The sequence below is a fragment of the Tasmannia lanceolata genome, unplaced genomic scaffold, assembly GCF_043159265.1.
Source record: "Tasmannia lanceolata isolate RefF3 unplaced genomic scaffold, GAP_Taslan_0.1 ptg000006l, whole genome shotgun sequence".
Taxonomy (NCBI): Eukaryota; Viridiplantae; Streptophyta; class Magnoliopsida; order Canellales; family Winteraceae; genus Tasmannia; species Tasmannia lanceolata.
In genome coordinates this window covers 2,291,883-2,304,581 of record NW_027518683.1, presented here as the reverse complement: position 1 = coordinate 2,304,581, position 12,699 = coordinate 2,291,883, and the positions used below count along the sequence as shown (strand labels likewise).

The following is a 12,699-nucleotide window of genomic DNA, read 5'->3' as shown; positions in this document are numbered from 1 at the left end:
CTTTTCATGTGACGATTGGGACAAGAAAAACCTTTTGAATGAACAGTTGTCTTAGTTGTGGATAATAGTTATGGGCCCACTGCCATGTTTAAGATGATCGGGTCTGTGAATATTGCTGGCCGTCACAGCTAAAGTCTATTGCCGTTGGTCCCACCCTCATCGGGCGATTGTATACCATTGATCAAGCATGATGAAGATTGAAAAAGCTGCCCAAACCGAATTGCCTAGTCTGACCAGGTTTGCCTAAAAGTACGTGAGATTTTCGTTGGCCGGATAGGCCTTTTGCTAAAAAAAACTGAATTGGAATCAACCCAAACCTGACCCGGTTTTATGGTAAAAGCTCAACCAAAATTCACAAAAATTGACCTGAGTTGCACCCCAACTAGAAACATGATTTTAAATATTGCAACAGATATATCAACACATATCGGAGATGGGTCCAAACAAGAAGCCGACACATTGGGTATATCCATGAATATTTCAGAATATTCCCAAAATGTAGCTTTCGAGACTGATGTGGGGATATATTAGACCTTTCCGCATGCTATAAATTTTCCGATGTGGGGTTATTGCTTTTTGCGAGGAACCCCCGACGCCTCCTTTATTTTCAGCGCGGGATCCCGTTTTGTAAGTGTTTTCCTTTGAGTCGTTCGAAGCAAACAATTATTTGCCAACCCACAGAGTCTACTATATACAGAGCTTAAATAATAAATATATATGAGAATTGGTAAACTAAAGGGCACCCTTGCAAAAACCCAGCTGTATTTATAAGAGCACTGGAAAATGCAAAACCAAATGAATGGTAAATGTGGTTGGGTGACTTGGATCCAATGGGGGGGGGGGGGCACCCTTGAGGCTGGGTAGCCTTCGGTTTAGGATTGATTATTCAATAAAAATATATACGAGCTCTCAATTCTAAATAGCTAACTAAAGCAATAAAATATTGAAAATGATATTTCCAATCAATTTTGTTTGTATTTTCTGAAATTGAAACCATTATGAAAGATGGCAAGGAGGGAGAGGGAGAAGGAGAGACATAAGTTGGAACTTATTTTTCCTCCTGATCCATGAGCAGGCAGGACTAATGGTATTAAATTCCTATTCATCCTCTCCTACTTGGTTGATTGATTGTTGACAATGACATTTACTGCCACCTAATTTTATATGCTACTCGTATAAATTATAATGTACATATTACTCTTGATTCTCTACTAATTGTAGTCAATAATCAATTTTATCAGCCAAATGTGTCTCTGCTGTAAAAATAAATAAATAAATAAGGGGTGACGCCTGTAATGATTGAGCTTTATATCTTGACCACGAGGTCACAGGTTCAACCCGGCTTACCTCTGGGCCTTGGATCATCCAAACAAAGTAGGCTCCTTATGTTCTTAAGCGCCACCTCATATAAGCTATATGAGGTGACATATAAGCTAATGTCACCTCATGTTTTTAAGCGCCACCTCATATAAGTTATATGAGGAACTCTATTCATCTCGCTTAAAAACAAAAAAATTGTAAGATGAATTACTAAATAAGAAAATAAAAATAAAAAATAAAACCAAAATCAAGAAATTTAATTAGAATGGTTGAAAATGCACCCTAATCTCCCCTCTCCGTTTTTCTCGCACGACTTGCCTTATAAATATTTTTATAGAATTTTTTTTTATGATGTGCCACATAAAAAAAGGGCCAGGTCGGGTCGGGTCGGGTTCGGGGTGAGTAAATGGTTGAGTTTCACCCCACGTTCTATACCCGGGCTCGAGTGTTTTCCGGCGTTTGCAATTGTGATCGTAAAAGGCAGTAGTTCACTGAATCAAAAGGGCCTCCTCCCCTTCTTCCTATTTCTTCCAGATCCAAAATCCCTACCAAGGAGATGTTTGGAAGCGTCCGTGCTACATTCCCATATCGGAGACTGTTACATACGTGGCGTCCGAGCGAAGCCCTGAAGAGGAAAATCGCGGAATCAGAGAAGGCGAGGAGAAATAAGAAGAACCCTAAAAAGGACGAAATCCTCGTAGACGTTCCGGAATCCAAAGCATTTCTCGACTCCGCTACCATGCCCATGGTTCTCACCGCAGTCGCAGTTGCGCTCTTTGCTAAGGTTTTGATGATGGTAATTCCAAGACCTCAAAACCCTAGAAGTAAATCTCTCTTTCTTTAACTGTGATTTGTGAATAATAATCTTTATTGCATTCCTCTTTAATTTCAAGGTTCTGATGATGGTAATGCTCCCCTAATTCCAAAACCTCAAAACCCTAGGAGTAAATCCCTCTTTCTTATAACTGTGAAAAATATTCTTTATTGCTTTCCCTTTTAATTCAAGGTTCTGATGATGGTAATGCTCTCCTAATTCCGAAACCTCAAAACCCTAGGGGGCTGCGGATTGTAGAATCCAGGTTTTAGCTTGAAAACAGTATACAAGAGGGTTCATGATCAAGCTGCTGTGTGCTGTCCTGGCAGCATTTCTTGGAGTTTAAGTAAGAAATCCAGGTTTTTGAAATCTATCCCGCATCTTGCGATTTCTAAAACCTGGAAACATGGGATGATTTGCTGCTCTCTTGCTGACGGAAGAAGGGCAAGAAATCAGAAAACGACGGCGGGTCCGCTTCTTCTCTTGTCTCTCATCTACAATTTTGAAGAAATCCCGGATTATAAAATCCGTGTATCAAATGGCCCCTAGAGGGGAATCCGTCTTTTTTCTTTTAATTGTGAAAAAGCTTGTTTTTTTCGGTTTCTTTTTTAAATTTCTGGGTTAATTGGAATTCATTTTGTTTAAGATGGAATTCAGCTTAATATAAACCCACCTCAAACCCTGAAAAGTATAAACCCATCTAAATCTTAGTTAAGATGGAATTCAGCTTTTCTTGTATGATATCTGTTCTAATTTTGAACTGATAAAGTAATCATGATGGTAAATGCTCCTTAAATTCTACAACTCCAAACCCTAAAAGGAATATAACATCGCTTTTTTTTAAAATATATTTTTTAGTTTCTCGACCAACTGAAAGTTCGCTGCTTTTTTTTTGAATTTTTCAGTTGCTTAGTTTCCCATGAAACAGGGCTCCTCAAAATTCCCGAAACCCTGAAAAAGCAATCTCCTGTTTCTTTTTTCCTTTTATTTCTCGATTAAGTAAAATTCAGTTTCTTTTTTATGGCATATTTCTCGATTTTTCAAATCTGTGAGTAGCTAAGGTTCGCATGATGTAATACTCCCCAAATTTGAAAAACTATTTTTTTTTTGCAATTCCTTAACAATTTGATTTTGTTGTTTGTTTGACACCTTATGTTATGATTTGTCAAATGGTTGCTTATGTTCTCTTGAGGTAGTCCTTCCTTCCCAAAACCTTGTAAAAATGGTCCCTTTTTTTTTTAACCTTTATTTGATCAAGTTTTTAGGTTTCAAGCTTTTTTCCTTTCGAGGTGTCAAGCGTTAGTCTCAAGGTGTTCTTGGAGAGCCCCTCTAAGTGTTCCAGTCGGTGGGGCTACACTCGGACGAATTTTCAATGTTCTTGGAGAGCCTGTTGATAATTTAGGTCCTGTAGATACTCGCACAACATCTCCTATTCATAGGTCTGCGCCTGCTTTTATCCAGTTAGATACAAGATTATCTATCTTTGAAACAGGGATTAAAGTGGTGGATCTTTTAGCTCCTTATCGCCGTGGAGGAAAAATCGGACTATTCGGAGGAGCTGGAGTGGGTAAAACAGTACTCATCATGGAATTGATCAACAACATTGCCAAAGCTCATGGAGGTGTATCTGTATTTGGCGGAGTAGGCGAACGTACTCGCGAAGGAAATGATCTTTACATGGAAATGAAAGAATCCGGAGTTATTAATGAAGAAAATATTGCATAATCAAAAGTAGCTCTAGTCCATGGTCAGATGAATGAACCGCCACGTAAAACATATGAATAATCAAATACATAAAGTCACAAGTCACCACACTAAAGGCATTTCACGGATGGTCTGATGCATGTGAGCGCAACCACCTCATTAATGAAGACAAAATCTGCTGAAAAGTGAGCCTAACCCACATGCAACAGACCATCTGCAAAATGCCTTCTGCGATGGACGCTAGCAAATCCCATATAAAAAAGTTCTCTGAATCTATTACTTTTGTATATGTCCATGCAGTATCCTTCTCATCACCTATTTTACATCTTAGGAGATCAAAGCATTCCAATAGACTCATTGTTTGAAGGACTTCCCATTCACATACAATTCCACCCCAATGCATTTTCTTTGATGATAAAAATTCCTCGAAAGTGATGAATTTTGATTCCATTGAATGATTGGGGAGAAATCACCGAAACAAAGGTTTAGGAAAGAAACTCTCTAAAATCTCACATTTTTTCTAAAATCATCAAATAGATGATATTAGGTTATGAAATAGGTCTTATAAGATCATTCAATAGAAATAGGTCTTATAAGACACACCTCAACTAAACTTAGGCACTATTTGTTTTTTTTTTTATTTTGTTTTTTTGATTGGTATGCTGAGATCGAACCTGCGACTTCAAGGTTGAGAAGCACTATTTGGGTTAAGTTAAGAAGATCAAGAAAAAATAAAAAATCTTGGGTTCAAGTCATAAAAATGACACACTATTGTGGTTTACCTGCGAGGCTTATGCCTTTCATAGGAGAAGTGTATGCCTTGACTTGCTTTTTTACACCTTGCCCCTTTTAGAATCCTGGTTTTAGCTTGAAAACAGTGTACAAGAGGGTTCGTGATCAACCTGCTGTGTGCTGTCTTGGCAGCATTTCTTCGATTTTAAGTAAGAAATCCAGGTTTTTGAAATCTATCCCGCATCTTGCGATTTCTAAAACCTGGAAACATGGGGTGATTTGCTGCTCTCCCGCTGACGGAAGAAGGGCAAGAAATCAGAAAACGACGGCTGGTCCGCTTCTTCTCTACTCTCTCATCTACAGTTTTGAAGAAATCCTGGATTCTAAAATTTGTGTATCCAAACGGCCCCGAGAAGGGAATCCCTCTTTTTCTTTTAATCGTGAAAAAGCTTGTTTTTATCGGTTTCTTTTTTTAATTTCTGGGTTAATTGGAATTCATTTTGTTTAAGATGGAATTCAGCTTAATATAAACCCACCTCAAACCCTGAGAAGTATAAACCCATCTAAATCTTAGTTAAGATGGAATTCACCTTTTCTTGTATGATATTTGTTCTAATTTTGAACTGATAAGGTAATCATGATGGTAAATGCTCCTTAAATTCTACAACTCCAAACCCTAAAAAGAATATAACATTGCTTTTTTTAAAATATATTTTTTAGTTTCTCGACCAACTGAAAGTTCGCTGCTTCTTTTTTTTTTTTGAATTTTTGAATTTTTCAGTTGCTTAGTTTCCCATGAAACAGGGCTCCTCAAAATTCCCGAAACCCTGAAAAAGCAATCTCCTGTTTCTTTTTTCCTTTTATTTCTCGATTAAGTAAAATTAAGTTTCTTTTTTATGGCATATTTCTCGATTTTTCAAATCTATGAGTAGCTAAGGTTCGCATGATGTAATACTCCCCAAATTTGAAAAACTATTATTTTTCAATTCCTTAACAGTTTGATTTTGTTGTTTGTTTGACACCTTATGTTATGATTTGTCAAATGGTTGCTTATGTTCTCTTGAGGTAGTCCTTCCTTCCCAAAACGCTGTAAAAAGGGGGTCTCTTTTCTTTTTTCTTTACCTTTATTTGATCAAATTTTTAGGTTTCAAGTTTTTTTCCTTTCAAGGTGTCAAGCATTAGTCTCAAGGTGTAAATCTTATGAATTCTTTTGAAAAAGCCCAAAAATACACCCTGAAAAGCCCATGAACCTAAAGAGCCTATGAACCAAAAAGCCCATGGACTTTTAGCCCATGTGGGAACCACATGTGTGGTTCGGCCACATGGGTTGGGCGTCCAAACATGTGGTCTACACATGTTGGGCATCCAAAATTTAGAGGAGATTTGATTGGATTTGGTTGCTAAAAATAAAAGAAATGGCTAATATTGTCAGGTTAGTAAAACGGCCATAACTTTTATGTACTTATCTAAAAAATTTGTGATTGTACTTGTTAGAAAGATCTACAACTTTCTAGTTTACGACTTTTCTTGATTTTGCCCCTAAATAGGTAAAAAATGAGCTCCAACGTTGGGCAGTCTTTTTTGGACGGGAATCTTTCATAAAAAAGTTTGTTTCCAATAATGAAAACTCTAGAAAAAGAACATGTGCTTCATTTCCAACCAAATATCACCAGCTAACCACCAATACAGTAACAAAATAAAATATCAGTTACATTATCCAACTGTCATTGCTAACTCATCAACAGAATAATGCATAGAAGAGAGATTAACAAGTTTACGTTACATTCCCACATTCCCAATCTCCCATGTAAAACATATGAATAATCAAATACATAAAGTCACAAGTCACCACACTAAAGGCATTTCACGGATGGTCTGATGCATGTGAGCGCAACCACCTCATGAATGAAGACAAAATCTGCTGAAAAGTAAGCCTAACTCACATGCAACAGACCATCCGCGAAATGCCTTCTGCGATGGACGCTAGCAAATCTCATATAAAAGAGTTCTCTGAATCTATTACCTTTGTATATGTCCATGCAGTATCCTTCTTGTCACCTATTTTACATCTTAGGAGATCAAAGCACTCCAATAGACTAATTGTTTGAAGGACTTCCCATTCACATACAGTTCCACCCCAATGCATTTTCTTTGATGATAAAAATTCCACGAAAGTGATGAATTTTGATTCCATTGAATGATTGGGGAGAAATCACTGAAACAAGGTTTAGGAAAGAAACTCTTTAAAATCCCACATTTTTCTAAAATAATCAAATAGATGACATTAGGTTATGAAATAGGTCTTATAAGATCATTCAAAAGAAATAGGTCTTATAAGACACACCTCAACTAAACGTAGGCACTATTTGTTTTTGTTTTTTGTTTGATTGGTATGCTGAGATCGAACCTGCGACCTCAAGGTTGAGAAGCACTATTTGGGTTTAAGTTAAGAAAATCAAGAAAAAATAAAAAAATATTGGGTTCAAGCCATAAAAATGACACACTATTGTGGTTTACCTGCGAGGCTTATGCCTTTCATAGGAGACGTGTATGCCTTGACGTGCTTTTTACACCTTGCCCCTTTTTTTGTGCGCCTTCGCAGTGTTACGTTTTTTCTTTGTGCACCTTGGGGCATCTTTGCTGATATGCTTTCATGTTTAATTCCCGACCTGTCCTTCAATGTTCCAATTATTGTTGTTGCATTCCCATTGGATTAAATGCCAGTTGGTTACCAGTGTTGAAATTCATGTGTTGCTTGTTGTAATTTTTCTGTATCGAACTGTACTGGCAGTATGACGAATCCAAAACCCAAGAGAGGATTGAGCGCAAAATACGGAATGCTCCTGCGGAGCAAGGAACAGTTAGGATGCTTAGTCGCGAAGAATGGGATGAAATTCAAGAAATAAGGCCAAGGACTCCTTTTGAATCCAAGCTTGCTCGCCCAAATGCACGCCTAAGGACTGGAGAACCCTTGCGGGTGGTAAGATACAGATTTTTTTCATCATTGACAATTTCTACATCCTCCTTTTTCTTGTGTTTTGCTGAAGGTAGAATGGGCTAGCTAATTATTATGGACCGATAACTTTCTACTTGTATCAGTTATCTTGTTGTTTTGTATTTGAAAATCTAATGTGGAAGAGGTTTTTTGGTCAATGAACTCTTACTAATTTGGAACCCCATGTTAGACATGAGCTCTGATTTTTTTTTCAGTTACCGAATTACCCTTTGTTTTTTACTGTCTTAATCTTCTTCTTCATGGGATTAATTGCTGTTCTTCTCCTCTTCGTCTTCTTCTTCCCGAGATTAATTCTTTTATCTACGGCATTATGGCTGTTGACCTTATGACCATGGATTTGAGCCTCACAGTGGCATCTGTACACGCTAATTTTTCAGATAAATCCATGGCAACCCATTGGGTCAAACAAATTTGATTTGTTAGTGGAAGTGTACATGAAATTGAACCACTTCTTGTCATAATAAAGCAATTCTTCTGTCGGAAATGCCATTTATGGGCTCTATCTGAGCAGATTGTGGTGCAGCTGACCTGGCCTTGGACTTGTACCTAGCTTCCAGTCTTGACAGCCATTTAGTGTCCTTAAGCCCCCTTGCCAACTTTGGTTTAATAATTCTTCGAAAATATGTGTTCCTTCTGTAATTATTCTCTCCGAAATCCCCATTCTGTGCTGCTTGTTTTGGCGGGATCTTGAAATGGTGCAAAACTTGGGTTCACAGGTTGACTTCCGGGAATTTACTTGCATAAATGAGGTATAGATAAATAACAACAGCAGCATGCACTCCCAAAACAGGTTAAACTAAGCATAATAATCAAATTCAGCTAGGGTATTCATAGAAATTCTAAACTTTAGAGTTCATTCATCAAATAGAAATTAATTTAGCCAATGTAGGTTTCGTATATCAAGTTCATAAGCAAAATAGCCCATTAATGTTAAATAAACAAGCCTATAATAGAGAGGTAACGGAATAATGGTGGATGATGTGGTCAGTGCCGGGTGATGAGGTTAGGGCTAATTATGGAAAATAAACGTGTAAATTTGATGGAAAAGGTTTAGGGGTTGGGAAGATGGGGGTAAGCTGCTCAAATGAATAGCAAACGATTTGTACCTGCGAGTGAGTGACATACTGGCAAGGTTTTAAATTTCGGTTTCGGCTATAATTTCGGGATTCACTGAAACCAAAATTTTAGCCGAATTCCCGAAATTTCGGTCGAAATTCCGTAGATCAAATCGAAACGACGGATCTTTCTCCCGAAATTTCGGGCGAAATTACCTAAATTTCAGCCGAAATTTCGGCTGAAATTCCGTGAAGGAATAAAATAATGATATATTTCCGAAATTTCAACCGAAATTAAATTTCAACCGAAATTTGGTACGTTTCGGAAATTTCGGTTTCGGTGTTGACCGAAATCCGAAATTTCGGTCGAAATTTAAAACCTTTCATGCTGGGCTTTGTACATTTACCATTTGCTGCAGAATGTCTCCGCGAGAGGAAAGAGAGAAAATTAGAGCGAGGGAAAGAATAGCTGATCTCAACGAAGACAAGGAGAAATGAAAGAAAGAATATCCATGATCAAGATCAAGGAATGATCAAGAGCAGGAAGAGAGGGGAAGATCAAAATTGAGACTCAACTCAACTCAACAAAGCCTTTTTCCCAAACTAGTTGGGAAAGATCAAGATTGAGAAAAAGATCAAAATCAAGAGAAGATAAAGATCCAGTTAAGATCAAGATCAAGATTAAGATCCAAGAAAATGGAGAAATAATCTAGGGGGATAAAGATAACAGGCAAAAGGGAAACAATTTATAAATCCAACCAAGAAGCGTGAAATGGAAAGGGGAGAAAAATGAACGTACAAGAGAGGAGAGGAGTAATTGTGTGTGTTTCTTCAAAATACCTTGCGACTAGGAGCTCCTTTAGCTTTCTTCAAAATGTCAAAATTCCTCTCTAGAGCCCTCTTCTTTTGGCTGTTATAAAAATGTCAATTGCCAATTGTTGTATTTACTAAAAATGTCACTAGATGTGGACATCCCCTGCATCTAAGTTAAATAAATGTCACTAAATCTGAAGAAAATTATACATATAAAAAAATAACACATGTCCAATATAAAATAACCGAATCTATGACTAAGACGACTGAATCATATCATGAAGCAACACACGGCTGTTGTTTTTAACACCAATTTCTCGCCCTTATTCGTTTCCTTCCGCATCTATTTGGATGTATCCTTCAAGAAACCTATATTCCTCATTTTATGCGGCTATTTCTTGGAAAAAACTTGCATCTCAAATCTCACGCTTTTAGGTTATTTGGCTTATGGGAAACCTTGTCGCCTCCCTCCAGCTACTTTTATGGGTTGATTGAGAAATGTCTAGTATTCATGTGACCTTTAAGGAACTCTTGGTTCTATGGTTCTACTAATATAATCTCCTGTCATCAGGAAATTTCAATGGTGTGATTCTTGGGAGGTAAGCTTTGGTGGTGAAGCTACACACAGGAGATTCTGGTCAAGATATTGTCGAAATTCACCTTGTAGAAACCAACCTTTTTGGTAGGCTTAGGAATCAGGTAAATCAGAGATAGCCCTGTGCTCGGAGGGTAGTTTCTGCGGCATAGAAGGAGAAAAATCCGCAGTGTGTGGATCCTGACTGGTGCCATTAATGGTTGTCCAAGGTTTCCCTCCTAAAAGGGGTTTACGGTTGTTGCAATAAAAAGAGGTAGACACTAAGAAAGTACTCTGTTAGACGGCCGGTACTCCTTTAGAAGGCAATGGCATTTCCATTGCTTTCAGCCTATGTTTTTTTAAACAAAATAGTGGACCATCCATTGGTCCTACATGGACTAATAACTACACAAACTATAGTTTTGCATATTTGCTTTATTCTTGCTAGCTTCCCTTCAAATATTATTTGCTTCGTATTGTTATTTTTTGAGAGTACAGAACTAATGGACCTGTATTTATAATTACTAATATTCTGCATTTATTTTTTCGTTGTTCTTGTTTAAATGATGATTAGAGCTTAATTTTGTTGATGTTTGATATTTAACATGAATCAACTTATGATCTGCAGGAGGATGTGAAGGATTGGAGCATCGACGTGCTGACAGATGCGCTGACAAGAGTTGAGGAAAGCGTCAACCGTAAGACCAAGTGACTGATTCGGCGTCCTAATAGTTTTTTATTAGCTATCATTTCCTCACTACAGATACCCTAAAAAAACACAATTTTTTCCAGTGGCATGCTTGGCTGCGGCCTTAAATGACTCCATAAATGGAGGTAAGTATGAGAATCTACTTGAATGTTCAAATGTCGGTAGTAGATGGTTGTGAAGAGATTTCTTGGGATACCAATCCTCGAAGCTACAATCTAAAGGTTGAAAGGGAAGACATTTTACCAAGTAAAAAAAAGGGCTGATATATGTTCATTATGAGCTTTTCTATCATTTAAGCCCATTTTACAGCATGTCTATGGGTTATATGGTCATCAAAATATGTACATGCAAGTCTAATTCTGGTGACAGGTTGTCAATCTGTAATTCTTTGTTATTGTATTCACAATTTTAATTGTAACTTTTTATACTAGTGCTTTGGAATTTGTGGCTTTATCGTAGGTTTCAAATGCTAATTGTTCATTATCCCATCCAGAAAATTCAAATGATGGCAAAAGAAAATAGTTGAGACTGAATTCATCAGATCTGTTCAATTTGGGAAAGGACAATGCTAAATGTTCATTATCCCATCCCATTGTGCTTGTTGATTACTATTTATGTTAAACATTGTATTTTATTTTTTTACAGGTCAGAATGGGACCTTGCTGCTGTGAACATGGTTTTAAACTTCGACCGAAATCTGAAATTTCGGTAGAGACCGACACCGAAATCTGAAATGGTATTTTTCCCTGAAATTTCACGCAAAAAACTGTTTTTTTTTTTAAATTAATTTAATATCTTACTGAAATTTCGACCTAAATTTGGAATAAAATAAAATAGTGTTTTTATTGTTTTGCCAGATTTTGGCCGAAATCGAGATTTTGGTTTCGGTGGGGTCTGAAACCGAAATTTAAAACCATGGCTGTGAATTTCCATGGGACTGTGATTCTCAAAGAGAAAGGAGGATAGAACTTTCTAGTGAAAAGTTGTCACCCGATCCCAATCAAAGATCAAACAAGTGCCCATCAGAATCATTCTTGTTTGGACAAGCTACTAAGCTATGGTTAAGGTAGATCCAAATTGGATTTGCCCCAAGACCAAGCAGATTGTCTTACTCTTGGCCTATTATTCTGGGGACGCTGAAGAGAAAATCCAAAAAAGTGGAGTAATGAGAGAAGAAAAAAGACGAGTAAATTTGCAACAAAGTCATTCTGTCCTAGGCAAAGAAAAACCACCTATTTGTTTTGAAAAGGTAACAAATATTATATTGCAAAGGCGCATAAAAAGGCAGATAGGGACAAGATGTCACATTACAGCAAAAGTATCATACCAGAGGAATCAAGATTCCAAATCATTGATTACAGTGGATTCGTAGAATCATCTTCATAAAAAAGAAAAAGAAAAAAGGGTGGACGCACGGTCGACCCCGCCTCAGCCAAATCATCAGCCATACCATTCGCAGATCTTCTCAAATGAACGATTTGAGGACGTAACACCCATCGATTTTGCTAGCAAGCCGCTAGGGCTCACAAATCTTGTTCTTGGCCCAAGCAATTGTGTCGCCTTCCACGATTAGGGGTCCAGGATTATGCCTCCGAAACCAATAATTTTTTTTGCCTTGGCAGATAACCCTCGTGTAATCCTCCTTCGTCTAAATCCATATTGTCTTCATTGCTTCGCAAAATCTTCTTTTATCGCTATAGCTTTCATTGCTAGGCAAATATCCATCACATGACCAGGTTTTTGATAGTGACAACGCTTCCGACTGTGGCGAGATTTTTCCTTCCGAATATGTATATGTTCCAGGTTATCCTCTTCAATAATTTTCCATAGCTTTGCTGGAAAAGTATTGAAAGAAATACTGTCGCTGGAAAATGGTATTTTGCATTTTGATAAGTAGTCCACAGCTCCGTTTGCTTCTCTCAAGATGTGCGTGACTTTCCACTCTTTCAATTGCTTCAGTAA

The 12,699-nt window shown here is 37.5% G+C and overlaps 1 protein-coding gene across 1 annotated transcript; it reads left to right on the top strand.

The window, feature by feature from the left end:
* Positions 1-1,700: 1,700 nt before the first annotated feature.
* LOC143878206 (cytoplasmic dynein 2 light intermediate chain) lies at positions 1,701-11,188 on the top strand. Its single transcript, XM_077380504.1, has 3 exons — positions 1,701-2,116; positions 7,362-7,550; positions 10,657-11,188. Exons 1-3 carry the CDS (start codon positions 1,877-1,879, stop codon positions 10,738-10,740), a joined length of 513 nt encoding a protein of 170 aa, XP_077236619.1. The 5' UTR covers positions 1,701-1,876; the 3' UTR covers positions 10,741-11,188.
* Positions 11,189-12,699: the final 1,511 nt, after the last annotated feature.

Bases quoted from the DNA above. Each gene is read 5' to 3' on its own strand.
- LOC143878206 (XM_077380504.1), top strand. From the start codon at position 1,877: ATGTTTGGAAGCGTCCGTGCTACATTCCCATATCGGAGACTGTTACAT. The intron at 2,117-7,361 runs GTAATTCCAAGA...CTGTACTGGCAG, and splicing joins TTGCTAAGGTTTTGATGATG to TATGACGAATCCAAAACCCA. The intron at 7,551-10,656 runs GTAAGATACAGA...TATGATCTGCAG, and splicing joins CTGGAGAACCCTTGCGGGTG to GAGGATGTGAAGGATTGGAG.